At 49.0% G+C, this 27,727-nt stretch overlaps 1 protein-coding gene across 1 annotated transcript; it reads right to left on the bottom strand.

The window, feature by feature from the left end:
* Nucleotides 1-15,292: 15,292 nt before the first annotated feature.
* Nucleotides 15,293-25,832, bottom strand: Ccdc177 (coiled-coil domain containing 177). The gene is made up of 2 exons (XM_058584539.1): nt 25,515-25,832; nt 15,293-24,647 (listed from the first exon to the last, which is right to left on the bottom strand). The coding sequence occupies exon 2, from the start codon at nt 24,617-24,619 to the stop codon at nt 22,511-22,513; it is 2,109 nt and encodes a 702-aa protein (XP_058440522.1). The 5' UTR covers nt 24,620-24,647; nt 25,515-25,832; the 3' UTR covers nt 15,293-22,510.
* Between the last annotated feature and the right edge of the window lie 1,895 nt (nt 25,833-27,727).

The raw sequence follows: 27,727 nt of genomic DNA, 5'->3' as shown, positions 1-27,727 counted from the left end.
ATAGGAAGATGCTCATGACTCAGAACATTAACCCTATGTGCTAATGGAGCCTGTGGTGCTTATCCTGAACCATGAACCTCTGCTTGGGATATTTTGGGTAGAAGAGCTTTTTCAGGAGTGCCCAGAAAGCCCCCTCACTTAGCACAGCTGATTCCGCCCACTCTACTGGCTCAGAGGGGCTGAGGGGCCTGGGCAGCATGCTGAGTACCTTGTGTACTGGTACCTCTGAGTGCTGGGCTCCCACCCCCAGAATGCAGAACAGAACAATGCTGCAGAGACAACCAGGATCCCGGAGCATTGCATGAGCTGGGTTTCACCAATTACAAGCTGTGTGACTCGGGCAAATTACTTGACATTTCTGAGCACTGGAGTCCCCCTTTGTAAATGTACATTGAGCACAGGTAAACAAGGCTGCAACACCTGCCCTTACTGCCTCACAAGTTGCTGAGAGGATCCCGACTCTTGGGCAGAGGATGTGAGCACTGACTAGGAAGGACTGCAGGAGCATTCCTTGAATGACTGGAAGGGCCCTGGCTCTGCACCACTGCATCTGACTTGACGTGTTTAAGCCAAGGTCTTTCCCGCTCTCCTGAGACCCTGAGGGGTGGTCCTATGCAAGTGTGCACATGCGCACAACACACACACACACACACACACACACACCCGCAGAGGAGCTTGATCCTTTTGGCCTTCAAGGTAAAGCCTGAGACAGGGATGAGGAACTGAGGCCTAAGATTAGCAAAAACTCCCCAGGAAGTGGGGAAGGCTGGCGACCCGGGCTGCCCTGTCCCCTGTGTGGCAGCTGAGTGCATTTTTCATTGGCAGTGGCTGGGGGTGCCATAGGCCTTAAGCCAAAGTGGCAAAGCTTTGTCTCCTGGTGCTCAGGTTAGCTCTGTGGGTAGGTTCCTCTTTCTCCCCACTTTTCCACAACATGGACATTTTCATCATTCTCGAATCCTGTGACCTAGTCCTGACCCTCAGCCTTCAGCTCTCCTCTCGCTCTCCTAACAGTTTCTGGAGTGAAGGGCTGGAACCAAGATGCAGGTTAGAAAATTAAGGCTTGGAGAGGAGACTGATTTCTTCAAGTGCGGCCAAACAAGAGGATGTGAGTTAACTGAGAAGAAGCCACTTGAGCAGAGGACACTTTGGGCTGTGATAACAAAGCCCAGGGGCTTCCAAAGCTGGGAGGGACCCACAATACAAGTATTGGCCATGGAAACCAGAAGCTCAGGACCTAAAATTGGGGACACGCTACCTGCAATGCCGGCTTTATCTGCTTGTCTTTGCTTCTTCATGTGATGACCTTGCTTTCTCCCACCACAAACATCTGGGTGAAGACATGGCCATGGGCAGCCCCATGTGGCCGCCCCAGAGTGAAGAGAGAGATTTTTTTTTCCTTGGGGTCCCTGGTATTTATTCCAGAAACTGAACTGGCACCAGGGCTCAGGTCACATGCTGACTACTTGGTTACATCATGCTGTGGGTGGAGAGAATGGGCTTCTATAATTGCCCAGGCAATCCACCAATAGTGGGGGAATGGCGGGGGTGGGGAAAATATGTGCAAAGGATAAATGAGGAGTGGTGTGTGTGTGTGTGTGTGTGTGTGTGCGCATGTATATAAGATCTGCAGCCTACCAGGACGGACGGTTGCATCACAAGTAATGTCAATCACAGCGGGAAGGACCACAGCCTTTTTGGGCTCCAGCTGCTGCTTCCAGAAGGCTGGGTCAGCAATGGTTGTCATGGCAACAGCCTGATGGGAAGGTCTCAAGGAAAAGACTGAGACTGGAGTGTTTTGAAGAATGTCTGCCTGCCGAGGAGTCCCCCTCTTGCTAAGAGACAAAGACAAAGCCCAGCTCTTTAGGGCCGCCTCCGCCTGAGTAGAGGGGTGGTCAGATGTACATTGTGGCTTTGGATTTGGACTTTCTTCCCTGAGATTGCAAGGGAGGACCTGTGTGTGACTCTTAGGGTTTAACAACACCGCGTGTGTCCCTGTACTTAACGTTTCTCCCAGGGTGTACTGCAAGGAGGTACAGGGCTGGTGGTCTCCCTGCCTCCTCTAGCAGCTGCCCAAGCAATCTTTCTAGCAAGTAAACTCCATCAACTTGCTTCCCTGCTTAAATTCCTCAAAGGCTCCAAATTTCCCTCAGAAAAAAAGTTCGCGTTTTGGCCTCAAGTTTGCCGTCTTTGAACCTTCTGCTTTGCTATGTGCCACTCTCTTCCACTCAAGTCTGTGTTCCCGGATGGCTCTGCCTCTGGACATTTGCATGTGCTCTGTGCCTAGAATGTCTTCCTGCCTCCACTGGAGCAGCTGAGCTCCTCCTTTAAGCACAACATGTGATTCCTTTAGTCAGAGTGACTCTCAGATGAGGACAGTACCAACCTCAAAGCCTTGTCCGAGCCTCCTGAGTCACCCTTCCCTCTACAGTTGCCTGTGGCCTCAGCCAAACCTACTCAGCCTTGTGTCCACTCCCTGCCTAGTTGGACTGCTTCTCCTTTAGAGGCCAGCAGCTCCAAATCTACAAAACCCCTTTCTTTGGTTCCCTTTGCACCTGTGAGAATGATGATTCATTCCTTCATCAGACAAAAGCTGAATGAATGTCCACTGTGCTTTGAGTGCTCTATCACCGAGCTACATCCCCAGCATGAATGCCCTTTACATACCTACCAGGCACTGTTCTAGGAGCTTAGATTTATTAGTACACAAAACAGACAAAACATCTGCCCTCTGGACTGTTCTAGCAGGGGCAAAAAATGATAAGCAGTAAACCTAAGAAAAGTAAATTATGTAATATATTCAAAGGCACTGAGTGCAGAGTGTTGGGGTGTACCCTTGTAATCCCAGAAACTTGGGAGGCTGAGGTAGGAGGATTACAGGTTCAAGGCCAACCTCAGAAACTTGGTGAGACCCTGTCTCAAAATAAAGGAAAATAAAGTAAAAAGGACTGGGGATGCAGCTCAGTGGTAGAGCTCCCTTGGTTCAACCCCCAGTACTGGGTGGCTAGGGGAGACACTGAGGGCTATGGTAAATAGAAAAATATAGATTAAGTACAGGAGTTTGGGAGTCCAAGGACAGGACAGAAGGAGGCAGGTGAGAATAGTTTATGAACCAGCAGAAACCACTTTGCCTTAGTCAGCTAGAGCTGCCATAAGATACTGGGTGGTATGAACAACAGAAACTCAGTTCCCACAGTTCTGGAGGTTGGAGTCCAAGATCAAGGTGTGGCAAGGTAGGTCTCACTCTGAGGCCCCTGCTCTTGGCTAATGGGTGGCTGCCATCATGCTGTGTGCCCACATGACCTCTAAGCCCTGGCACTTGCAAGAGAGAGCCCTGGCATCTTTCCCCCTTCTTATAAGGACACCTCTCCTATTGGATTTGGGCCCACCCTATGACCTCACTTAACCCTAATTACTCCCCATAAGCCCCATCTCCAAATACCCATCACCATGGGGGTTAAGTCTTCAACAAATGAATTGGGAGGGGGACACAATTCAGTCCATGCCAAGTCCCATCCAGAAGACGAGACTTGAGCATGGGATTGAAGGAGGTGAGAGAATTCAAAGAACTGAGGCCGGCCATTTCAGGCAACAGAACTGCTACAGCAAAGCTCTGGAGGCAGGAAGGAGCCCAGTATGTGGGGGGAACCGCAAAGAGGGCGAGTAGCTTGATCAGGCTGGACCAGGGGGACAGTGATAGGAGAGATCAGATCTTGCAGGGCCTTGTGGACCATGAAAGGCCTCTGGTGTGTCCTCTGAGAGAAATGGGGGCCATGGCAAGGGGTTGAGCAGAGGATGATGACATGATCTGCCTCATGTTTTCAGCGAGGCCAGGGACTGTTGAAACTAGACAGCTGTGTCTGCGCCTGAGGTTGTCTCCTGGCTGGCCGGCTCCAGGCTCCTCCAGTCCAGGCTACCCCGTGAAGGTAGCCTGGCCATGCTAAGTGGGAAAGGCCTCGCTCTTTCCCACCCGGCGCTGGTGACTGATCAGCGCTCATTTTCTCACTTTCAGGCAGAAAAAGCCTTGGGGGCTTACAGCAGAATTAATGGGGAGAAAGCTCCAAGGACTCTCCGGAAAGGGACACTATTAGTTCCTAGATTGCACGCTCTCGACCGTCTAGTTGGGGAGGCGGAACGCGGTGGTGGTCTTCCAAAGGAACCTGCTTGGGGAAAAGGCTGTCTTTGTTCAGATCTCACAGGCGAGTCCTAAGGACACTGGGCTCTCCTTGCCGCTCCCCTGCCGCACCGCCTAGTTCCCGCCAGGGGGCGGTAGGCACACTTCCCCAGTATCCCGGGCCTCCCTGTAGGTCCAGCTGTGGCCCAGGGAGATTGCATTTCTTCCTGAGGCTGACTAGATCAAGCCACGTTCAGCGGGGTGCCACCATTCGCTTCAAATCGCCTTTTTAAATTAGCTGCATTCGCCGAGAGCCTTGCACTCCTAATGCTTGTGGAACTGCGTCACTATGGCACCAGCGAGAAGCACCATCCGAAGAGGTCACTCCAAAGCAGCGATTGATGATGGGGTGGGAGGGAAAGGGAACAATCTGGGTGTGTGTGTGGGGGGGAGCGGATTGTTAGCATGTGGACCCCCTACTGCAGAACTAAACTACCTCCAATGGTCTAATATAATTTAAAATAATAACCATTAGAATTGTTGTTATTTAAATTATTAGTGTTTTGACATTGAAACCATGGGAGGTAAAGCTGAGAGATCTTTGTGGGTGGGATGTGAGCTGGGGTGTAGATCAGAGGTAGAGCACTTGCCCAGAGTGGGTTCTGTTGGAAGTGACCACAGCTGAGTCAGTCCCAGAGCCTGCAGCCCCTGGGGCTGGAAGCTGGGTGGGCTGGGAGGGGAAGGAAGGAGGCAGCATCAGAAATGAACAGCAGTAGGTAAACCTCCATCTCACCTGCTCTTCATTATCTTGGGGGAAATGGTTCATGAAGAACAACAAAAAGCAGGCGGGGGAGGGGGGCGCAAACAACTATTGGAAAGATGGTCCTGTGGCCTTGGGCATTCTCAAAGGAGCTTTGTGTATTGGTTCTGGGTGGTTATTTCATAGTTCATAGTTCCTTGGTGGACAGACTATGTCTGTCTGCCTGTCTGTCTCTCTCTCTCTCACTCACACACACACACACACACCCACACCCACACACACACACACACACACACACACACACACGCTCGCGCAGCTTCCCTGGGAGATGGAGTGGCCTGTCACTCAAAGCAGTTCCCACAGACTGACCACAGGTCTTTCCCCAGAGCCTGTTATGCAGGTGAGCTAAAAGTCCTTGGGAGCTTCTGAGATGGACTGAAGGAGGAATTTATTCTCTATTTCCTTCCCTCTCTTTCCCTCCCTCCTTCCTTCCTCCCATCTAAGCAGATGCAACCCTGCCACAGCATGCAATCCACTTTCTCTAGGTTAAGAAGCATCAGAAACCAAATACTTCCCCTGAGTCAGGAGCCATGCTGAATTATGCATAAGCCAAATCTATTGCAAATTTCAGAGTGATTTTCCCTCAAGGTTGTGCTGTGAGGCTGAGTGCAAGGAGTAATGAACATGCCCAGCTCTCACAGAGGGGAGAAATGCTGTTAGAAATTAGACAGTCCAGGGTCTTGGTCTCACATGGCCCTGGGACAAGCACAGCAAAGAGAAATGCTCTGTGCAGCGATTCATACCAACTTGGCCTTGGGTGGATGGAACCCTGGCCCCCTGAACTCTTTAGTCTGTGGATTGATGGATTCAACACATGAGCAGATGGCTGGGCCTCATCCAACCTCTGCACCTGTGTGGAATCCATCTCCCCCGAAGCTGGACCATTCAGTTTGACACAGACACTGGTTGTAAAGGTGATGAGGCCCCAACACTGAAAGTGTTAGAGTTGGCAGTGACTAGCAACCTCCAGGGATGCTGTGGGAGGGCTCCTGCTCTGGGTGGGGGGTGGACCAAGTGTCTGTGGATGGTTGTTCAAAGCCATCCTGTTGGGCTGGGGTTGTACCTCAGTGGTAGAACACATGCCTGGCATGCATGAAGCCCTGGGTTCCATCCCCAGTGCAGCAAAAGCAAAGCCAAAACAAACAAAAGAAAACCATCCTGTTGATGGGAACCAAGGGTTTAGATCCTCTTTATATCTGAGTGTCTTGAAAGATTCCTCACCATTCTAGGATTCAATTACTGAGAATGATTTGGTTCTAAAGCAAAATCTCAACTTTGATCCTCTTAGCCTCAAAAATGGTGGACTTTAGCCTGGTACAGGGGCGCACACCTGTGATCCCAGTGGCTCGGGAGGCTGAGGCAGGAGATCGTGAGTTCAAAGCCATCCTCAGCAAAAGCAAGGCACTAAACAACTCAGTGAGACCTGTCTCTAAATAAAATATAAAATAGGGCTGGGGATGTGGCTCAGTGGATGAGTGCCCCTGAATTAAATCTCCAGTACACGCCTCCCCCACCAAAAAATGGTGGACTTTATCAGATGTTGCTTCTCGGATTCACCTGCCAGTTTTTGCCAATCCTCTCCCTGCATCCTAGTCTTCATCCACTCCCTGGAGTGCCCCACTGTTGGCACCAGTCTCTCACAGCCTCTCCTGCCTTCTAGGTAGCTGTCCAGTGAGGCCTTGTGTAGCCAGGTGAACTTAGTTTCATATCTTGGCTGCACCATCACAGCTGCGTGAGCTTCAATCACCTAACCTTTGTGACCTTTGCTCTCCTCTTATAAAATGAGAATGGTAACTTACTTTATTTGTAGAATTTTGAGACTTTAATGAAATGATGCCAGTAAGTTACTTGGTAGTGTTTAGCACATCCTTCCCCAAGATCGTTGTCTTGTTTCTCTTCTTGCCCTTGACTAAGCTCTTCCGTAGATCATTCTTACCCTCCCATGACAGAGACTTCAAGTTGTCCATTAATGTCTGTCTCTCCTTCTTCCCTGAATTTTAGCTTGAAACATGGCTACTTAGCTACACACTCTATTCTCCAGCTCCTTTGCAGCCAGGAGTTGCCATAGGACTAGGTCCTGGCCACAGAGACATGTGCCACCTCTGAAGAAGAAATTGTTGGCCTCGCACATCTGTTTTTCCTGGAAGGTGGGAGTATTGCCAGAGAGTGAGCCTTGATCGTGCAAATGAGAACACCTAAAAGATGGCACAGTAAGGTAAAGGGAAGCCGGGTCCCAAACAACCACAGGACTACCTACCTACCTGGACCACCTGCCCACCTGGACTGTTATGCAAGAGAAGCAAGCCTCCTCACAGCTTTCTGCTTGCTTCTCGGTCCTCAGCTCAGATGTCACCTCCCTTGGGAAACTATGACCCTCCCTTGACTATCATTTCCTGTGAGTGTTCATGTTGGAGTACCCATCACAGTGTCCAATACAGACTTTTTGCTTGTCTGCAATCCTCTTGAGGACAGGAGCACCAGAAGGCAGGGACCACAACCTCATCTGCCCTTCCTATCTCAGGATCTAGAATAAAGGAGAAGTGTCGCAAATGTTGAATAGATCAGGGGTAGTGCCGCACACTTACACACTGTCATAGATCTTGCCTACAAGGATTTTCAGCACTTCCATATGCTAATAATATCAAGCAACAAACAAAAGACCAATTCCCACTCTTCCTTCCTCCCAACACACCTGGGGCTCTCTCTGCCATGTGCAGTCAGGGCAGACCCCTAAGAGGGAGAGTTCCACCCCAATGGGCAGACTTGGTAGTGTTTGACTTGGTCTGTGAAATGTTGCAGGAGTTTCCCTTACTCAATGTCACCTTGAAAACCTAGGCAAAGCAGAGACTTTTGATAAAAGTTGGGAATAAGAGGAGATGATACATACATCAATTTAACTGGATGGGCTGGGGATATGGCTCAGAGGTAAAGCACTTGCCCTTCATGCATGAGGTCCTGGACTCCATCCCCAGTACCACACTGCCCCCCCAGTGGAAAAGGTGTATAAACCCTTTTTCACTCAGTAGTAGGGATTGAGCTCGGTGGCACTCTACCCCTGAGTTATACTCCTAACCTTTTTTTAACTTTTAGACAGGGTCTCACTAAGTAGCGCAGGCTGGCTTTGAACTTTTGATCCTCCTGTCTCAGCCTCCCAATTCATGGGGATTACAGGTGTGTGCCACCATGAACACATCTGCAAACTCTTTTGTAACTTGCTTCCAATTTGTATCCAGCTGCAGAAGTCTATTTACAAATGCGGGATAGAGTGGACCTGGTGGATTTCTCTGGTCACTGTGTGGAGGGAGCTGTGTGCCCTCCAAGGACCAAGGCCTTGGCAGCTGAATCTGAAATCCTGAGCTCTGGTCCCCAGCCAGCTTTTCCTTGAAGACATTACCCAAGAGCATTGGCCTTGGCAGCAGTTAGATTCTACTGCTTTTCATTAGTGCATTCTTCTCTTTCGCCAGACCTTTCTTTGAGGTTCTTTCTGCACACAGCAGTGCTCATTCATCCTGAAGAGTGAGAAGAGCATCTGCCTGTCTTGCCATCCAGCAGCTTCTGCCTGGGGAACAGTGCCCAGCAGCGTCCCCTCTCCTGAACTGACCTCCAGACACACACGGCTATCCTCTCGCTACCTGGGAATGCTGGAAACCATGGCAACTCTCCTGAGGATGTGGTGGAGTTAGTCACTCTCAGCTGGGGAGGGAGGCAGGTCTTTAGCCCCTGCTCAGGAGCTCTCAGTCCTTTTACCCAAGAAGATTGGGACAGGTGCATATGAGAAGAAGAGAACGGCCATTTCAGGGGGAGGAGGGTCAGACCCCACATTTGTCTCAGGTACATCCTCTGCTATAATCAGATGATTATAGTCATTTACCTGTCTTGGGTATTAGAGCCAGTACCTCACACATTTGTGGACACACCAACCACATTTTATATTGACCTGTCCTATCCTTAGTGGGTTGTCTCAAATTTCCTCTCTAGTTGATTTTTTTGTGTGTGTGTGTGCTGGATCAAACCCAGGGCCTGCATGCAAGGCAAGCACTCTATCAACTGAGCTATACCCCAGCCCCCCCTCTCTAGTTGAGCACAATGAGTTGAGATCACAGGTAGACTGTCTTAGTCTGTTTTCTGTTGCTTTAATAGAATACCTGCCACTGAGTAGTTTATGAAGGGAAAATTTTTACTTAGTTCACATTTTTGGAAGCTGGGAAAACCAAGAACATGGTGCTGGTGAGGGCTCCACAATGCTTCAATTCGTGGTGAAAAGCAGAAGGGTGAGTAGTAGGCACATGCCAAAAAAAAAAAAAAAGAACTTCCTCTATAACAAGCTGCTCTTGAGGTAACAGATCCAGTCCTGAGAATGGGAACTCATTCCTGAAAGCAAGGCATTAATCACCTCTTGTAGGTCCCCTGACCTCTCAGAGGAGTTAGGACACATTCAGAGCTCAGCCTTCAGTACTCCCTGAAACCAAATCACTGAATCACCAAACTATTGAAGATGGCTCTGTTTAAATAAGTGGGTTGAAGGTTGAAGGCCAAGGAGGGGTACAGTGTGAATGAGGCAGGAGAAATAGCCAGAAAGAGCCCCTGGCTCCCCACTCGAGGGATCCATGAAGAAGCTAGATTGTAGGGTGGAGTTGAGAAGGAGACTCAGAGCCACCTAATTTGACTCCTGTCTTCACCTGTTTCTCCAACTTGCAAATTTTTCCCTAACTTGCTCCTTCAGGCTGATCACCTGCTTATGATTTTTCTGGAGGACTCACCACCCCAACAACAAGCTGTCTCCAAGACACGCCTCTGTAGATGCTGGGTCTCAAACAGCCACCTCTGCTGCACCCAATATTCTGCCCTAAGGATTAATGTTGTCATTAAGTATCAGAGAGGGAGAGAGAATAGGGATTCTAGTTCTTAATAGGGATCTGGCCACCGTGAGGTCAGCTGGGGCTGGGGTGATGTGTATTGGGAGGAGGTGACATCTGAGATACCATCTGGACAGCATTTTCAATTTATAAAGAATTTGTCCAATTGCAAGGCACTTGCTCTGTTTTTTTTTTAATTATTGGTGCAATATAATATGTAATAGTGGGATTTGTTGTTACATTTTCACACATGCACACAATAAAACAATATAATTTGGTCAATTTTGTTCCCCTTGAAGGCATCCATTTAAACCCTTCTTTGATGGTTTCCCATCATGTCTCTCCTCTTTTTAACTGCAAAAGATTTTTCAAGATGAAAGGAAGTCCCAGCTTCCCTGCTCTATTTGGCTTCTGTGCTAAAATAAAGGTCTATAAAGGATCACTTTGGGGTATCTACAGATGTGTGCCCACAGCTTCCCTGGTCTGCTCAGTCTCCAAACCACTCCCCTGGATTTGGGATGTGTTGTCCCCCCAAATGCCTGACTACTAAGGCCGAATTTGGTGGCCCAGCTGTCCTGAGCCTCTCCATCCTGTCTGCCCCCAGGGCCTCTCTCTGGCTGGCTAAGAGCGGCAGGCAGCTCACCGCTCAGTGTTGTCATGGAGAAGGTTTTTAGAAACATATTGTTGGATTGCAGGCGTATTTCTGCCACCTGGAAACAAGTGGGTTTGTAGAAAAGCCACAGTGGATGGAAAGAATGGGTTCTTGGAGGGCAGAGCTGGTGCCAGGAAAGCCAGCCGCGGTGCAGGGACGGGGAGCCTGCCCCGCTGCTATTTGGTATTCTGGGCAGGCAGCTGAGAGCGATGGCTTTGGTTCCTGCTGGACTCCCAGGAGCTTGTGTGAGACAGCAGGCTCAGCCTCTGCAAAAAAGTTTGCAGATTATAGAGTAATGAACTGCTGTGCAGCCCAGTTTGTGGAAGATCAAGTGGGCTCCCTGCCATGGAGACGCACTGATGTAAATTTATGTTTCACGCAGGCAGAAAAGCTGTGCTTGCCCCTGCAGGCCAGCAGGCAGGCTGCCCTTAACCTGTCTGTGCCAGCTTCTCATGGGCCCTGGATGTCCCAGCCATCTGGGGCCCCCTCCACTCTCCCACCCTCAGTTCTTGCAGGAGCCTCAGACACCCCATTTAGGGCACCTCCCACTCCACTGACTGGTTTTATAGGTCAAAACAGTTGAATATTGACAGTATTAACCTCTTTGTAAGCTGCAGGGCGACTTGACATCTTTCATCAGGATTGGATGATAAGAACATTAAAGAAAATAAGGCATAGATTTTCTCTTGTCTCGTAAATATAATCTATGGCTTTCTAAATGATTCTAAATTCTGGTATTCTGTCTAATGGCAAGTTGCCACTTTCCAAATGATGCTCAGGCTACCAATTTTGCCCTCAAAGTTACAGAGCACATTGCCTTTCCCTTGAGAAGGGTTATATACTCTTTCTGTTACTTGAGGTAGAGATGAGATCCATTCTAACGCACACATAGAGAAACGGCATCTCAAAAGTGCCTTCTAGCCGGGCATGTTGGCTCATTTCTGTAATCCCAGCAGCTCGGGAGGCTGAGATAGGGGGAATGGTGAGTTCAAAGCCAGCCTGAGCAATTTAACGAGGCTCTAAGCAACTTAGCGAGACCCTGTCTCTAAATAAAATATTTTTAAAAAGGGCTGGGGATGTGGCTCAGTAGTTGAGTGCCCCTGGGTTCAATCCCCAGTACCAAAAGAAAGAAAAAAAGAAAAAGAGTGCCTTATAACAGATTTCAAAGTTTGTAACTAGTTTGAACATAAACCCAAAAAACTATGAATTTTTTATTTCTCGTACTTTTTTTTTTCTTTACTAAAAGTTTTGACAACATTTTTCCTCCTTCTTTTGTGGTGCTGGGGACCAAACCCAGGGCCTCACGCCTGCTAGGCCATATCCCACCCATTTTGGCAACTTTTGAAAGCCTTTGCCTGCCCTTATCTATGTAGATCTGATAAGTAGGGACTAGGGCTACATCTTGAGTCAGGACCTACTTACCAACTGCCCAAATAGGAAAGGCACCTGCCCGCTCCTTTCTCTTCCCTGGACCTTGTGTCAGGTCCCTTAAGTTGGAGTTATGTCCTCTTATTTTTCAGTCAGGGCTTTGACTTATTTGGCCATCTTCAGACTAATAAGATACATGCTGGTCTGAATTTCTCTGTCTGCCACGTCTCCCCCAGCCCTTCTCCCTTTTAATTTCCTTTATTTCTGTAATCTCATTACATCTTCCCCTTTCTTGAACCTAAAGATTACTCTGCCGATTCTAATAAACCTTTCATAAATCAGCACTTTGTTTTCCTGGAGAAGTTTTGCTCACTTCCTCCCCTCTCTCCCTTTTCTTCTGTTTCTACTTTTTTTTTTTTTTTAGTGACTTCAGGAAGTGGAAGCCCAGGCCGACTTAGATACCCAGGGCCAGAGCTTCTGGCTGGATCTACATCAGACAGTTCAACTACTTCACTCCTAATCTGTTTTGGTTGTGAATTTCAAGCAAGAAGCAGGAAGCACTTTCCTGGTTAATGCCACGTAGGTAACAGGTAAGATGAAGTCCAACCCAGTGGGTTTCCCTTCATAGGAAGGAAGCAGGTGAATGGTGTCTCACCCAAACCCCTGGCTTCACAGGATAATGAGCATAAGCCTTTACCTCTGTATGAAGAAGGAGTAGCCAATTATAAGTGGAACACTTGAGTGCAGGCAAAGCCCTGAAAATAAAACAGGTCTCTGGCAGCCCAAGTGAAAGACAGACATTTATTAAACTGCTCTAATGGATTGTTATTATTATCACTATCATCATTGTTATTATTACTACTACTACTATTATTTTTAGTTGTATATAGACACAATAACTCTATTTTATTTTTTATGTGGTGCTGAGGATCAAACCCAGTGCCTCACACATGCTAGGCAAGCACTCTACCACTGAGCCACAACCCCAGTATTATTATTTGTAAGATGAAATCTTCCAGAAAATCACATAGCTAGGGATAGTTGGAAGCTAAGTCCTGGGCACTTGCAACAGCCCGATAAGATCAGAATGCCTGGGTGTCTAGAGTAGAAATTTCCAGCACAATGGCCAGGAAGAGACTTATTCATATCATTGAAATGGATAGGTGGATGGATGATGTCTAGCTTCTCTTTGAGCTAAAAAGTATCATGATCTGGTGGCTTAGAAAATTAAAGGCTAGCCCCAGATGACACAAATTTTCTAGGAAGGAGCCAGGCATGGGGGTGCATGCCTCTAATCCCAGAGACCCTGGTGGGTGAGGCAGGAGGACCTCATGTAGGCAAACTGAACTTGAACTAGGCTTGCCTTCTGCAGCAGTGCTTCTCAAATTTGAATTTGCAATTCAAAACAGCTGTGGGCGTTATAAAAAAACACTTCGATTGAGAAGGTCTGGGGTGGAGACCCAGTTCTTCATCTCTTTTTTCCTATTATTGATTCTTTTTTAGTTATACATGATATAGAATCTATTTTGATATAATTATACAGGAATGAAATATATTTTATTCTAATAGGATCCATTCTTGTGGATGTATAAGATGGTGAGATTCACTGTGGTATATTCATATATGTACCTAGGAAAATGCCAGATTCATTCCACCGTCTTTCCTAATTCTCTCTCTGCTCCCTTCCTTCATTCCCCTTTGTCCAATCTACTGTTCTATTCTCCCTGCCCACTTCCCCATTCTTCCCAGGTGATGCCAATGCTGTTGGTCTGTGGCCCATACTCTGAAGTAGAAAATTCTAGAGCAGTGCTACCTAATAGAACTTTCTGTGATGATGGGAATGTTCTAGATTTTTGCTGTCCAATATGGTGGGCTCCAGCCCACATGTGACTCCTAAACACCATGTGCCATTGAATATTTAGTTTTATTTAAATTTAATGAAATTTAGGCACATGTGGCTCATGACTACTGAATTAGAAAGCACAGTTCTACAACAGTGGTTTTCAAACTTAAATGAAATCAGAATCAGCTGAAAAAACTGGATAAAACCAAGATTGAGGGTTCCACCCTCAGAAAATCCAATACTAGTCTTGTTGGCCCAGGTACCATACTTTGAGCACCTCTGCTGTAGAACAAGCACAATCCAAAGATGCGCTAAGCTTTAGAATGAGCATAAGGTCTGTTGTCTCTGAACAAACTTCCATCTACCCTCAGTGCCAGCAGGACCCACCAGATCCAAACGAGGTGAGTTCTCTCACTATAGGCCTTATGGGCATGATTCAAAAGGCTGGTGGCGGGACACTCCAGGAGGGCCCTTTTATAAAATCCCATTCCCATTGATTCCCAAGAAGCAACAAAACATACTGGTTAAAATCATGTACTATTTAGTCAGACTAACTGGATCCAAGCCAGCTCTGCCCAGCACTTGCTATGTGACCTTGGGCAATTGCTTTCAACTCAGGGCCTCAATTTTATCATCTGTCAAATGGGAATAATGGTACCTACCTCATAGACACCTTATAAGAATTAAGGACTTAAAACAGTTATCAAACAGTGCAAGGGCCCAGTATACATTAGCTCTTGTCATCCCTTCAATCCCAGGCTTAGCAAATTGATCCCTTCTGCTGTGTATTTTGCTCACCCTGCAAGTCTTTTTGAACAAGCAGATGCTCCTAGTAGGCACGTTCCACTTACTCTAGTATTTTTCTGAGGGCTCAGGAGGCCTCTGAGTTCTTCTGGGGTTTACCTCCAGAGTATCCAAGGGCAGAAGAAAGGTACAAGGTAGGAATATACTCAGCAACTTCCCACATTCTCTGTCCTCACTTCCCCCTGCCAAGCAGGAGCCAGCACAGGCCAGCCTACTGTTGAGCACCTCTGTGTCCATGTACATCCAGGATGAGGAGACTTCTGCAAACCCAGCCCTGAAACTAACCTCCAGGCAGATGTCTGCAGGGCAGGAGTCAGGAAAAGAGATGGGATATTTGCTCAGGATCCACCTCTCTCTTCCTGCACCAATATCTACTCCTACAGTGGGCCCACTGTGCATTGGGAAGTAGATCTGGGCCAAACCCAACCAGGGATGTGCATTATCACTCTCCCTGGTTGGGTTTGGCCCAGATCTACTTTCTAATTCCATGTGGCCATATCAGAGATGGCTGTGTATCCCAGAATCCCTGCTAGGTGCCACCACATCCTGCAGCCCCAGAGCCCCTTAGAACAGTGGTTCTCCCAGATTCTCTCCTACTTGATACTGCTAAGGGTGCTCTCACAGGATCTGAGTATCACCAGGACAGAAGCACAACCTCTTTTACCTTAGAGAGATATGGAAATTATTAAAAACAAAACAACAACAAAAAAACATTGTAGCAGAAAGCTACTTTTGTCATCATTTAAGAAGTCAAAACAAAATGTCCAAAATTATTATCAGGTGTCAACTTTATTGCCAAACAAGGTAATTTAGTAAACAAGGTAATCTTTTTCCCACCCCCACCATCCCAGACAACTCCCAGGGGAACCATTATTCCAAAGCACCTTCCTTGGAATGTTTGGGGTCCCAAACATTCCTTGAGATGTTACACCTTCCTTGGAATGTTGCCACATAGGGAAGGATACCCACAACCCCAGAAGGGCTACCATCTAAGCCTGGTGTCCACCAGTACTACCCCATTCCTTTCTTTACCACCTTTCCTAGTCAGATAATAGTATCCATGAATTGAGTGCTAGTTGCCAGAGACTGTGCCACTGTTTTCTAACCATTCACTGATTTAACAACTCCCTTAATTTTATAGATGTCTTAATTTTATAGATGACAAAGGGACATGTACAAGAGTACAGAATTGCTAGAATAAATGAAGACACTTGTTCCCTTGGCAATCTCCTTGCCTTGGTGTGAAGACCACATAAGCTGGATCTTCAGATCTTTATGAATGCCAGTCATTCTGTGACACCGAAAATTACTGTTTTCACACTCACAACGGACAATTACTGTTCTAGATTGTCAACATTTGGGTACCTAAATCCCATTTCCCAGCCAATCTCTCACACTAAGTGAGAGAACATGCTGGGAAAGTCAAGTGTAGTGGCAACGTGAAAATCCTTTATCACTTGTGAGGCTCAGTGATGGATTTGGGACATGCAGACACCATGTTTAGACTTGGGCCTAATGCAGCCTTCCAGTGGAAGCCTTCAGCCTGCTGGAGGTACATGGAATCAATGGACCCCCACCAAAGAGCAGCTCAGTTTTTCCAGAGCTTACCCTTCCCTGGAAGAGTGAGAGGACTATGAAATGCTGATGCTGGGGTTGGTAGGAACGTGGGCATGCACATACATGCTTAGACATGGAAGATGTGAATCGTCTTTCTGATAGTCCTGTGAACTGTGCAAGTATCTGAGGCAAAAACGTGTTATTGATACTGTGTCAGTGGAGAGGAAGTAAGACATAAGCACTTCAAAATGACAGCTAATTTAAATGGGACTAGGTTTTGGTGCTCATGAAGGACATGACTGTGTGTCGTATGTGGAGAACTACTAACCCTGCCAAGGATGATGTTTTCTGTGTTCCTCAGAAGGAAACCATCCCCATCCCATATTCTAATACCTGCTACTAATTCTAGCTTCTGTCTCATCCCCATTTGGGATTCCTATTGGAAACCAAAGCAGCATCAGGAATAGAAGTGAAGAGTGGGGGGCTTGTTGGGGAGATGTTGGGCAGAGAGGGGGTACATGTAGAGAGGACACCAGAGAACTCCATGAAACAGCACAGACTGAGTCAATGAGGTGCTCTCCTCTAAAGACACACAGAACCAAAATGTGACTAGGTGTCACACTCAGGCCACAGGAGACACTCACATTCAAATGTGCCACATTAAAAGCTGAAACAACATTTGTAGAATCAAGGGTTGTCTGCTGCTGGGTCCCTGAAAGCTCCTTTCCAGGCTGGGCCAAGAAACACCAAGTTTCCCTGTGCTCCTCCAGGACAGGCAGGGTGGAGGTGGAGTCACACGGCAGGGGGCGGGGTGCAAGCAGGTCTACACAGCAACCTCTGTGTAGCGTCAATGACTTAGAAGCCTTAAGAAGTGGGATGTTTTGATTTGTTGGGACTTTTCAATGGGAAATGCTTCTGAAATGCTGACTTTTTTCTCTTGGTAAGAGCAGCAGTTGACTGAGCAATACCCTGTTTGGTGAATTGGGACTCTGCCTGGCCTGAGGCTGTTTTCTAGGTCCACAATCATTATTTGTGCTTCTTCCCTAAAAGGCATGACAGATAATACTTACTTTCCCTTCCCCCCCCCTCTACTGTAATTCAAAGCTGTTTAAGTACATGACATTACAAATTTGACCTGATTAACCAAGGCTCCTCTGAAGGAAAAGAGAGCAACAGTGATTAGACATGGTTGATTGGCAGATGGCTTGTCCCCAGGAGACTGAAAGGGCTTGAAGTGAGTGCCTCAAGGGACCATCAGGTCTGCCTGATAGCCACCAGGTGGGAAGGACACCAGGTGGGAGGGTGGTAAACCCAATGGGGAAACAGACATCTGCCATGGCATTGCAACACAAATGATCACCAGGGTCAATGATCAGAAAGTTTCTATTCACCAGCATCAAGAGCAGTGCCTTGGCCAGGTGCAGTGGCGCACACCTGTTAATCCTACCTACTCTGGAGGCTTAGGCAGGAGGATGGCAAGTTTGAAGCCCAGGCTGACAGCTAAATGAGACCCTGTCTCAAAATTAAAAAATAAAGCTGGGCACTGTGGCACACACCTGTAATCCCAGTGGCTTGGGAGGCTGAGGCAGGAGGATCACAAGTTCAAAGCCAGCCTCAGTGAAAGCAAGGCACTAAGCAACTCAGTGAGACCCTGTCTCTCAATAGATACAAAATAGAGCTGGGGATGTGGCTCAGTGGTTGAGTGCCTGGGTACCGGTACCAAAATAAATTAAAACAAAATAAACAAAGTTTGGTGTAGTGGTGCATGCCTGTAATCCCAGAGACTCAGGAAGCTAAGGCAGGAGGATCGCAAGTCCAAGACCAATCTCAACAATTTAGGCCCTAAGCATCTTAGGAAGACCCTGTCAAAATAAAAATTTTTAAAAAGGGCTTGGAGGGGCTGGGCTTGTGGTAGAGCGCTCCCCTAGCACCGGCGGGACCCGGGTTGGATCCTCAGCACCACATAAAAATAAAGGCATTGTGTTGTGTCCATCTACATCTAAAAAATGAATGTTTAAAAGGGGGGGGGGGCTGGGAGTGTTGCTCAGTGGTTAAGCACCCCTGAGTTCAAACCTCAGTACCAAAAAATAAAAAATAAAAAGGGATGGGGTGTAGCTCAATGGTAGAGCATCTTCCTAGCATGTGTGATAGGTTCAATCTCCAGCACTACAGGAAAAAAAAAAAAAAGGAAAGAAAGGAGCTGGAGATGTAGAACACTTGCCTGGCAGTGTTTAAAGGAGAGGAGTTAAGAGGCAGACTTTACAGAATGACCTGACACTAACTGCATTCTTCTTCTTTTTTTTGTACCAAGGATTGAACTCGGGGTCACTCGACCACTGAGCCACATCCCCAGCCCTATTTTGTATTTTATTGAGAGACAGGGTCTCACTGAGTTGCTTAGTGCCTGGTTTTTGCTGAGGCTGGCGTTGAACTCGCCATCCTCCTGCCTCAGCCTCCTGAGCCACTGGGATTACAGGTGTGTGCCACTGCACCCAGCCAAACTGAATCCTCATTGCTACAGCTTGAGTAAGGTTTGCCCCCAAGTTTGTGTGTTGGAACCTTGGTCCCCAGTGTGATGATGCTGAGGTGAAGGAGCCCTTAAGAGGTGGGGCCTAAAGGAAAGTAATCAGTCATCAGGACTCCGCCCTCATGAATGAACTAGTGCTGGTCTTGCAGAATGCATTGGGTCTTGTAGGAATGGACTGGGAGGGGAGGACTCATGATCCCCATTCTGTAGGTAGGGAAAACCAAGGCATAGAAAGTGATTTACCCAAAATTACATAATAAGTCAGAAAACAAACTGGGTTAAGGGTCAGGTAGAATCATTCATATACCTTTCCAAAATACCCACATCTGGCTCCTCCCCAGTTTCCTGCTTCTTGTCTTGCCATGTGACCTCTCTCATGAGCCTCTACCATGGAATGTCCTTCTCCACCAAGTCCTCACCAGAAGCCAGATGCTGGTACCTCCACATCTGTGAGCTAAATAAACCCTTTATTTACAAATTACCCAGCCCCGGTTATCTTGTTTTAGCAACACAAAAGGGACTAAGAAATTCACCTATCTTCACCACCCCACAGACTCTTCTTCGCTGTTGGCAAATCCTCCTTGCTGCCCTGTTGAAAGCCCAGGATCTCTGTGCTTACAAGGAATTTTCCATTTTCCTGTCCAGTTGTGGTATGGGCATTGGTCACTGCATGAGAAGGACATTGGACTAATTTCACCAATGATTTCATCTTAAATGGTTTTGTCCTGTTTCCCTGGTAACCAACCAAACTAAAGCTTCTTCCAACCCTTTCCACTCCTCCCCCCACCCCCCAACTCCTTCACATTCTCTCTTTTTTGAACAAGGTAAATGTGAAGGTCTGTGGCCACTTCCAGGCTGCAATCCCTTGGATAATAAGAAAACTTCCAGCATGGCTCTTTCTGCCCAGTTCTGGAGACTTGTGAGAATCCTGTACTGCCCCGTAGAATACACATCAGGGGGCTGTTTCCTACCCACCATCCATGGCCCCTCCCATGTTCTCTTGCCATATTTTAGAATACGAAACAATCTTTTCTCTCTGGCATCATTTCAAAGAAAAGAATATAAATTAAAGGCCCAACAGATTCTAAAAACCGTTCCTCTTTAGAAAGTACCATGAACATTTCCCTAGAAAACAGAGGTGGGTCTATATTTTAGTGAATGGTCTGGAATTTGGAGAGACCGTTCCATATTGCCACTAGGTTTGGCTTCTAATTTTGCTTGAATTTTACTTAGCTATATGAATTTTTTTTTTAAGAATTCAAAGGGGCTTTTTGTCTTTAACGGTGATTCTTAGTGCAAATCTCCCCCCCCCCCTTTTTAATACTGATAATTGAACCCAGGGGTGCTTAACCACTGAGCCACATCCCCAGCCCTTTTTGAGACAGGGTCTCACTAAGTTTCTTAGAGCCTAAGTTGCTGAGGCTGGTCTCAAACATTCGATCCTCCTGCCTCAGCCTCTGAATCACTGGGATTACAGGTGTGCACCACCGTGTCCGGCACAAATCTCTCATGGTGACATTTGGGCCTGAGCCTTCACACCATATGTGACACTATCATCTGCAATGTGCCTTCCAAGGCCATTCCTTCTATAATAGGTCACAGTTGCACATTATACTCTAATTATATTATGGTCACATGACCCTTACTGTTTATAGCAATTGTGCCTGCAGTTCTAGAGTGATAGAACTGTGAAGGTCATGTGGATTCTGATTCATCCTCACAGTGCTTGTGTGAAAGGGAGGGAAGGAATCATGATCCCCATTCTGCAGATGAGGGAACCAAGACATAGAAAGAAAGGTGATCTACCTGAAGTCACTCAGTAAGTCAGAAAACAAACTGGGCTCAGAACCAGGTAGGATCACCCATGTACATTAGTAACTTGTCAAAAAAACAAAACAAAACCAGATTGTCCCCTTATATGAAAGCACATACACTAAAGTAAGTGGTTTTGAGGCCACTTCAAAGTTCCACACTTTCTATGAAGGTTTCAGAAAACCTTTAGCAACTCAAGAACCACAAGGTAGGAACCAGAATCACATTAACTTTTTAGTTAAATATCTGACTCACAGACAATACCAATGATTACAATTCACTAACAACCTGGTAACCAACAAGGAGAAATTTTAAGGGAAAAATTCATCCATTCAAGAACTAAACCTCGGCACACAGCTCCTTTCCTGGCATCACCGTCTCAATTGAAACACCTAACCACTGTTTCCTTCCACATAATACGATACTCTTGTATTTGTTAGCATGTAATGGAGTGGGGTGGTGGGTTGGCAAAGTACGTGTGAGTGAGTGCATATGTAACCAGCCATTTTAGGGTCAGTTCTGCCCAGCAGAATATGCATGAAAATGTCTAATGTAATAGTTCTCTACCCTGATTCCTTCTTCTTTTTTGGTAATTTCTTTATTTCCTGACCTTGAGTTAATGTAAAAAGTAATGTTTTACTTCCCACCTTCCCTGATGAAGGCAGAGTCAATGGATGGATATAGCAGGGGCAATTTCAGCTTCATGGAAGGAAAGCGCTCTGAGGGTTAAAATTGCCTGGTGATAACTGAGCCTTTTGGACCAGGGTGTGGCCTGGTATTGCAAGTACTTCCTGCTAGAGGCTAAAAGACCATCTGTCCATGATGTACTGCCCCTTCCAATGCCAGGAATCCATATTCCCAGAAACAAACTAGGCTCACAGCAGTCCTCCTGCCTCCCAACTCCAGGTCAAGAAAGGCACAAAGATGTCCAACAAATAATACTGAAGCCGAGCTTTGGATCCAGGAGACCATGAGGTACCAGAAGAGTTCTGATGGCCCCATCTGGCAGTTAGGAAAGGTGAGGCACCAAGAGATAAATTAAATACTTTCAGTCATACTTGAGAAGGTACCAGAAATTTAAGGGAGAGACTCTCTTTTTTCCTGGGAAGGGAGGGGGTGAGACTCTACCAACAATAGTGAGCACAACTTTCAACAGAGACAAGTCTAGCTCTTCAGCCACCACAGGACAGCAGCCAAGGATACCATAATTGTCTTCAGAGTGGTGGAGCTGATTCCTTCACAGAGGGAATCCCTAACTCCAAACTCTGGGGCCCTTGAGACTGCATCCAGGGCTGAAGATTTAGGCAAGAACGGCCTGGGCAGGCACATAAGGTAGCTCTGCTTAAGGCATGGCTGCTGTCTGCCAGGCATGGGCTTCACACTGGGAGGTGAGCATCAAACACCACTGCCCACCCCAAACCATCCTGCAAGGAGCTTCATGGGTAGACAGTGTTGCCTGAGGAAACCACCACCTCCTGGGCCCAGGATTTCCATTAAAGCTTAACAGCATCACCAAACCAATCCATTTCTGTGCCCCTTGGGAGAATGAGAAAGAGACAAATTGATCATTATCTGTGGATGATTGTCTAACTAGAAAACCTAAGGGACTCAACTGAAAAAGTATCAGAGCTAATAATACAATTTGCTCTGGTGACGGATTGATAGTCAAGCATACAAAACACCAATGATTTTCTGGTTCACTTTGTGCATGGCCTGACACCTTGGAAGTGCTGTGCTTTTCTGGCAGGCCTCCAAGCTTTGTGCAATGTGCCATATTTTGAAAGACGGAGGTAATCCTGATGCCCCTCAGCTGGTGCAACTGAAAGCCTTCTCAGACACCAGTATTAGAAAGATGCCTTGGGCAACTGCGATTGAAGGGGTGTCCCCCTCCATGCTCTTGAGGGGTGAAGAGCTTCCTACGCAGCTACACTCTATTCCAACCCAAAAGACATAGAGAGGTTTGGCAAGGGTGGATGTAGGCAAAGACTGTGCCACGGCATCTCCAAACGAAGTAAATTTTTTTAAAAAACAGTGCAGAATGAAAAGTTCCATGTCTGTCCTTTCATTGCTTCGTTGGCCAGAAGCCTAGGGAGTTCATGGTGCTGGCCCTGGAGTTCCGCCCTGGGATTCTGTGCCAGTCTGGCCAGCGCAGCGCAGCAATCATTTGCGGTCGAGGCTGGCGTGTAGTTGGGCCTCCCGCACCATTCGGTCGAAGGAGCGTGTGTTGGTTTCCTCTCGCACCTTCTCACGCACGTGGAAGGAGGCGCGGGCTGTGGAGCGAGCACTTTCCAGCGCACTTCGTCGTTCCCGCGTCAGCTGCTCGCTGCGCTCCAGCTTCCGCCCAATTGCTTGGAGCAGCTCCCTCCGGCGGCAGTCTTCGTCTCTCTCTACCTTCTCCTTGTTAGCGCGCTGGGCCCGTTCTTTCTCCAACCGGGTCTGGCCCACGCGCCGGGCCTTTTGCTGCACTGCCTCTTCGGCCACCTGCGCGGCGTGCTGCAGCCGTCGTTCCCCGGCCCTAGCCAGGGCCTCCAGGTGAGCCTGATGTTCCCGCTCTTTGCGTTCTGCGGCTTCCTTGGCTCGCCGGCTTTGCAACTCCTCCTTCCGGGCCCTCTCCCTCAGCTCCCGGGTACGCTGTTCCACCAATTGCTCATAGTTTTCCTGCGCGCGGCCCAAGCTGGCCTCCAGGGAGCTCCGCAGGCCCTCTCGATCTTCATGCTGCTGCCGGGCTCGACCCCGCAACAACGCCTCGTGTCGCGCTCGTTCTGCACGACTCAACTCCCGCTTCTCGCGCTGCAGCTGGCCCTCCTGCCGCTGCTTGGCGCGGGCTGCTCGCTGGGCGCGCTCCCTGCGGACCTGTTCAGCCCGCTCGCGCCCTTCCTGCAGGCCCTCTTCCCGCTGCTTCAGGTTCTGTTCCTGCTGCAGCTTACGCAGCCGGTCCTCCCGAGCGGCGCGCTCCACCCGCTCCCGCCGCAGTAGGCCCTGGCGCTCGGCCAGCTCCCGCCGTCGTTCCTCGCTGCGTTCGCACTGCTGTTGTCGCCGTCGAGCTGCCTCACGCTCCTCGCGGCCCCGGCGGCCGCGTCGCTCCTCCACCTGCGCAGCCCAGGCCCGGCGGCCTTGCTCTAGGGCGCGCTGCTTCTCGCGCTCCTCCCGCTCCCGCCGCTGCTCGGCACGCACGCGCTGCTGCTCCCACTGGCCGTGGGCTGCGGCGCGCTGCTCCAGCAACAGGCGCTCCTCTTGGTGCCGCGCCAGCATGAGCGCAGCGATCTTCCGGTCCCGTTCTGGCACCCCGCGCAGGCCTCGCTCGGCGCGCACTTGGCGTACGATGCGCTCCACGTGCTGAGCAGTCTGCGGAGAGTGGCTCAGGTCGCCAAGGCTGAAGCTTCGGCCTGTAAGTGGAACCAGGGTAAGCGCCGAAGGACGGCCCAAAGGGTTGGAGACAGAGGACGCTGACCCTGCCGGGCAGCTGTTCCTGGCTGAGGCCCGGGGCGGCCAGCGAAGTTCTCGAAGGCTCTCCCCGCTGTAGGAGGACGACGATGCACCGGACTCGGAGCTGAGAGCACCGTCACGCCGGCGGGACAGAGAATCCAGCGAGTGGCTCTTTCTTCCTGTCTGAGAACCTGCGGGAGGAGGTTGGGTCCGAACAGAGGAAGGACTGGGAGAGGCCTTGCGGGCGGCACGCGGTGCGGGTGACGCGGGGAGGCTGGTGCTGCTGCAACTGCTGCTGCTACCCGCGCTCTGAGCTGGGGCTGATGCTGAGGCCGCGGCCGCGGCTGCAGCCGCGGGGCCCAACGGCGTGAAGAGGCGCCGCTTCTCTTCGCGTACGATTCGCTCGCGCTCGGCCCGGCACTGCTGTAATTTGGAGCGCCGCTCCGCCTCGTACGCCTCGTACAGGCCAGTGGCCACCCGCATGGAGCGGCCAGGGGCCTCGCGCACTAGGTCAGCCAAGGCCCGTGGCAGCAGCTCCACGGGCTTGACAGCACAGCGGGCGCAGGCCTCTAGCGAGCGGGGGCTGGTCAGCACGTAGCGGCTGCCCTCAGCCTCGGGACAGTCGAAGTTGAAGAGGTCGAGGTGCAGCATCGGGGACTGCTCCCGTCGTCCTCCTTCTGCTGAGCCAGGGACTTCTGCCTTGTGCGGCACCGCCGCGGAGGCCGAGGCAGAGGAAGCTGCGGGCTGCTGGGCGTCAGGGGGCACAGACGCGGTGGCCCCGTCCCCTTCCGAGCCTCCGGGCTCGGCTCCCTCCTTCTCCTCTTCAGGCACTGGGTCCACCATGGCTGAGCCTCGTCCTTTGTTGAAGTCTCTGCGAATGACAAGGAGGGACATAGAGGAATACAGCTGAGAACTGTTTTCCCCTCCTCATCCATATTCACCCCTCCTAACTTAATCCGATTTCAGATTAGGCTCAGAGGCCTGGTGGAACGTAAATCGTAAAACCGATGCCCTGAAAATCCAGGCTGGGGGGCGGGGGAGGGAACTGGTCCTCAGAGCAGCCTCAATCTCCCTCGGCCCCGGAATGCGAGTCCTGTGGTTAGCCCCCCTGGGCATCTAGCCCTCTAGATGCACCCCCATTCTACTGCAAGTTAAAATGAAAAGATACTAGTGCGGGCAGCAGCCATCGGGGGAGGCGGAGAGGATTCCCGGGCGGATTAGTGTATTTGTTTGTAGCTTAGGCGGGCTGCGGGGATGCAGCTTTGCAGGAACAAAAAAGGAAGAGGCCTGTTCATCCCAAAGTGCATTGCTGCAAGGACCCCATTTGCCTCGGGAAGAAGTTTACATTTGATTTCCACTGCCAAAGGAGATCCGTGCGCGGGCCCCCCGGGTGATGGAAGGACTGAAAGAAATCCCCAAAGACCCTTGCAGGAGGGTGATGGTTTCTTGCTCGTGTCTTTTGGGCAGGGCTTGCTAGGAGCTCTGCCCGCCCCCTCCACCCCCAGCCCCCACCGGGTGTTTACAGGAGATGCCGAACGCGCCTGCAGCCTCCCACATGCACCCAATCTCCTCCAAGTCTAATGTGCTAAAGGTTTCCTCCACTCGTCTGGGCTAGAACACCCGCCCCCTGATGCCCACCAGTTCTCCCACCGCATCTCCGCGGGCTGGGCTCCTTCAGCGCAGCGAGCCCAGCCGCGCCAGTGCCTGCCGCTTTGGGTTCCCAGATCGGTTCACTCACCCCACGTCCCGGGCTCCGGCCCCGCGCTGAGGGCTTTTGTTCGAAGCTCCGCTCTCTCCCGAGCCTCTTCAGTCTCTGCACTGGCGGGGTCGGGTTACTGCGGGCTGCAGCCACGAAAGGAGCCCCAGCTGCCGCCGCCTGCGCCTCTCCATGGGGTCCGCAAGCAGGGTGCAAACACCCCAGACACTACCTACACGCAGGAGGGGGAGTGCGACAAACTCTCCCTAAAATAAAGCAGCTCTGTTCCCTTCGCTCTCACTGATTCTTAAAAAAGGAAGCCGGGTTCCATCGCTGCATCATCCATCTCCACCTCTACAACCGTGAAGGTACCGCAGGTTTTTCGCTGCCCCCGGCGCCTCCTGGTGGACACATAAGGGATAGTTTATTTGCTTAGAGGATGAAGAAATAAAAAATGCAGCATCTATATACAATATGTATATATAATATTTATGTATACATGAATACTAAATAAACATCTATATGGATATATCACCAAGAAAACTAGGCTTTCTGAACCTTAGCTGAGTAGAGTGAGGGAATCACTCAGCTTATTTTTCAAGGGGATCCTGAGAAGCAAAGAAACTTGATAGGAATAATTGGGTGGACATGTGGCACCTGATCCAAACTGTAATTTTATTTTTAAAGAAAGACTAAGCATACTTATATAGATTCGAGGCAGGAAGAACATATGTGTCTAGTTAATGCAACATTTTATGACTTACTAGTTCCAGATATAAAATTAAAAGCAGTTAGAATCATTTCATGAGTGTTATGTTGAGATACCTTCTCCCCACCTCTTTTCCATTTTGAGTGGTACTGACCAGAAGAGAGGGATGGAAGAAATCCTTGAGGGAGGGGAATCAGGGGAGTATGAGGGGAAGAGCATCAGAGACCATGGTGAACTATGTTGTTAAAGAACTTTGACGTAGTAAAGTAGGCTGTAAGGAGAAAATGAAGAATTTTAAGCAAGGAAATAACATGATTTGGTTAATATTTGAAGAACATGACTCTAGCAACAATAGGGTGGGGACCAGGAGGAGGCAGGAAGCCCAGTTATCTAGACACTGCATTTACCCAAGGCAGGGAGGATTGGGACCAGAAAGAGAGACCAATGGCGGAGGAATGGGCCCTATGGGGAAGCCTATGGATTCTGGAAGCAGAGTCAAAGAATCAACACTCAAGGACGACATGGCTCTGGGGTGTGAAGACAGCAAAGGGTCAAGGCCGACTGCCTGGAACAAAAAGGTGGCTACATATGCCCCAGAGAGTGGATCCAACAGGGAGGTTTTAACTGGTGTGGGGGCCAAGGAAGGACAGGTTTCTTTTTCTACCACTTGATTGTGGGGCAAGATCCTAAACCAATAGTCTGAGATTTCCCAGGGAGGGCAGAAGAGAAGCTGGCAGGTAATGGTGCTGTTCTGGGAAAAATAGTCCATGAAGGAGGCCAAAAAGCAGAGGCAGGAAAGTGGTCTAGTGTAAGCTACTAGCAGAGCACTTCAGGAGAATGTGCCCTTATGCTCAGTCCTCAGCGGTCCAGAAGGATTCCTACTAGAGTCAAATACCTATGGAAACTGTCGATTGTCAGTCTTTGGTGAAACTGGCAAAAGTAGCTTAGTATAGTGCCCAAACCAGATACCACAGAGCAGGAAGTTGAGGTGCATGGGGGATGACAAAGTGAAAGTTACAGATCTTTTTGACATTGGATGATAGTGTTAGGAACTGTGAAGGGTTTGGAATTTTATCTCACTTATATGCTAGCAAGTGAGCCTGCCACAGTCTGTGTCACAGATGTTGACAAAAGACACGAGATTCCTGGGTCAGAAACAAAGGACCTTGTTACTCATGGCACAGTAGGCACATGAAGTTCATGGTTTTGCTCCACAGGTCCCACAGGGGCTTGTGGAGAGGTGAACCCAATTTGTACATGTCCTTACAAAATAACCCAGAACAGAAGCCTTATAAGACATGTAGAATGACTCAAAGGATTGCTGTCCGTGGAGAAAAGGAGCAATTGCTCACATGGCTGGTAAGAGGTGGGGCTGGGATTCGGACCTGGCTTTGTCTGATCCTGAATTGAACCCATATATTTCATTTCCACACAAAGCTGAGCATCTGGAGAGGTGTGGATTCAGGTGGAGATGAATGGGGAGGTCAAGTCGACCTCTCCAAGCCTGTATTTCCCCCTCTTTACATGGAATCCTATTAAGTTGCCT

Source organism: Marmota monax, unplaced genomic scaffold (genome assembly GCF_021218885.2).
Source record: "Marmota monax isolate L192 unplaced genomic scaffold, Marmota_monax_Labrador192_F-V1.1 WCK01_AAM20220418_F8-fsc00001, whole genome shotgun sequence".
NCBI lineage: Eukaryota > Metazoa > Chordata > Mammalia > Rodentia > Sciuridae > Marmota > Marmota monax.
This window is presented reverse-complemented; position numbering and strand designations above follow the sequence as displayed.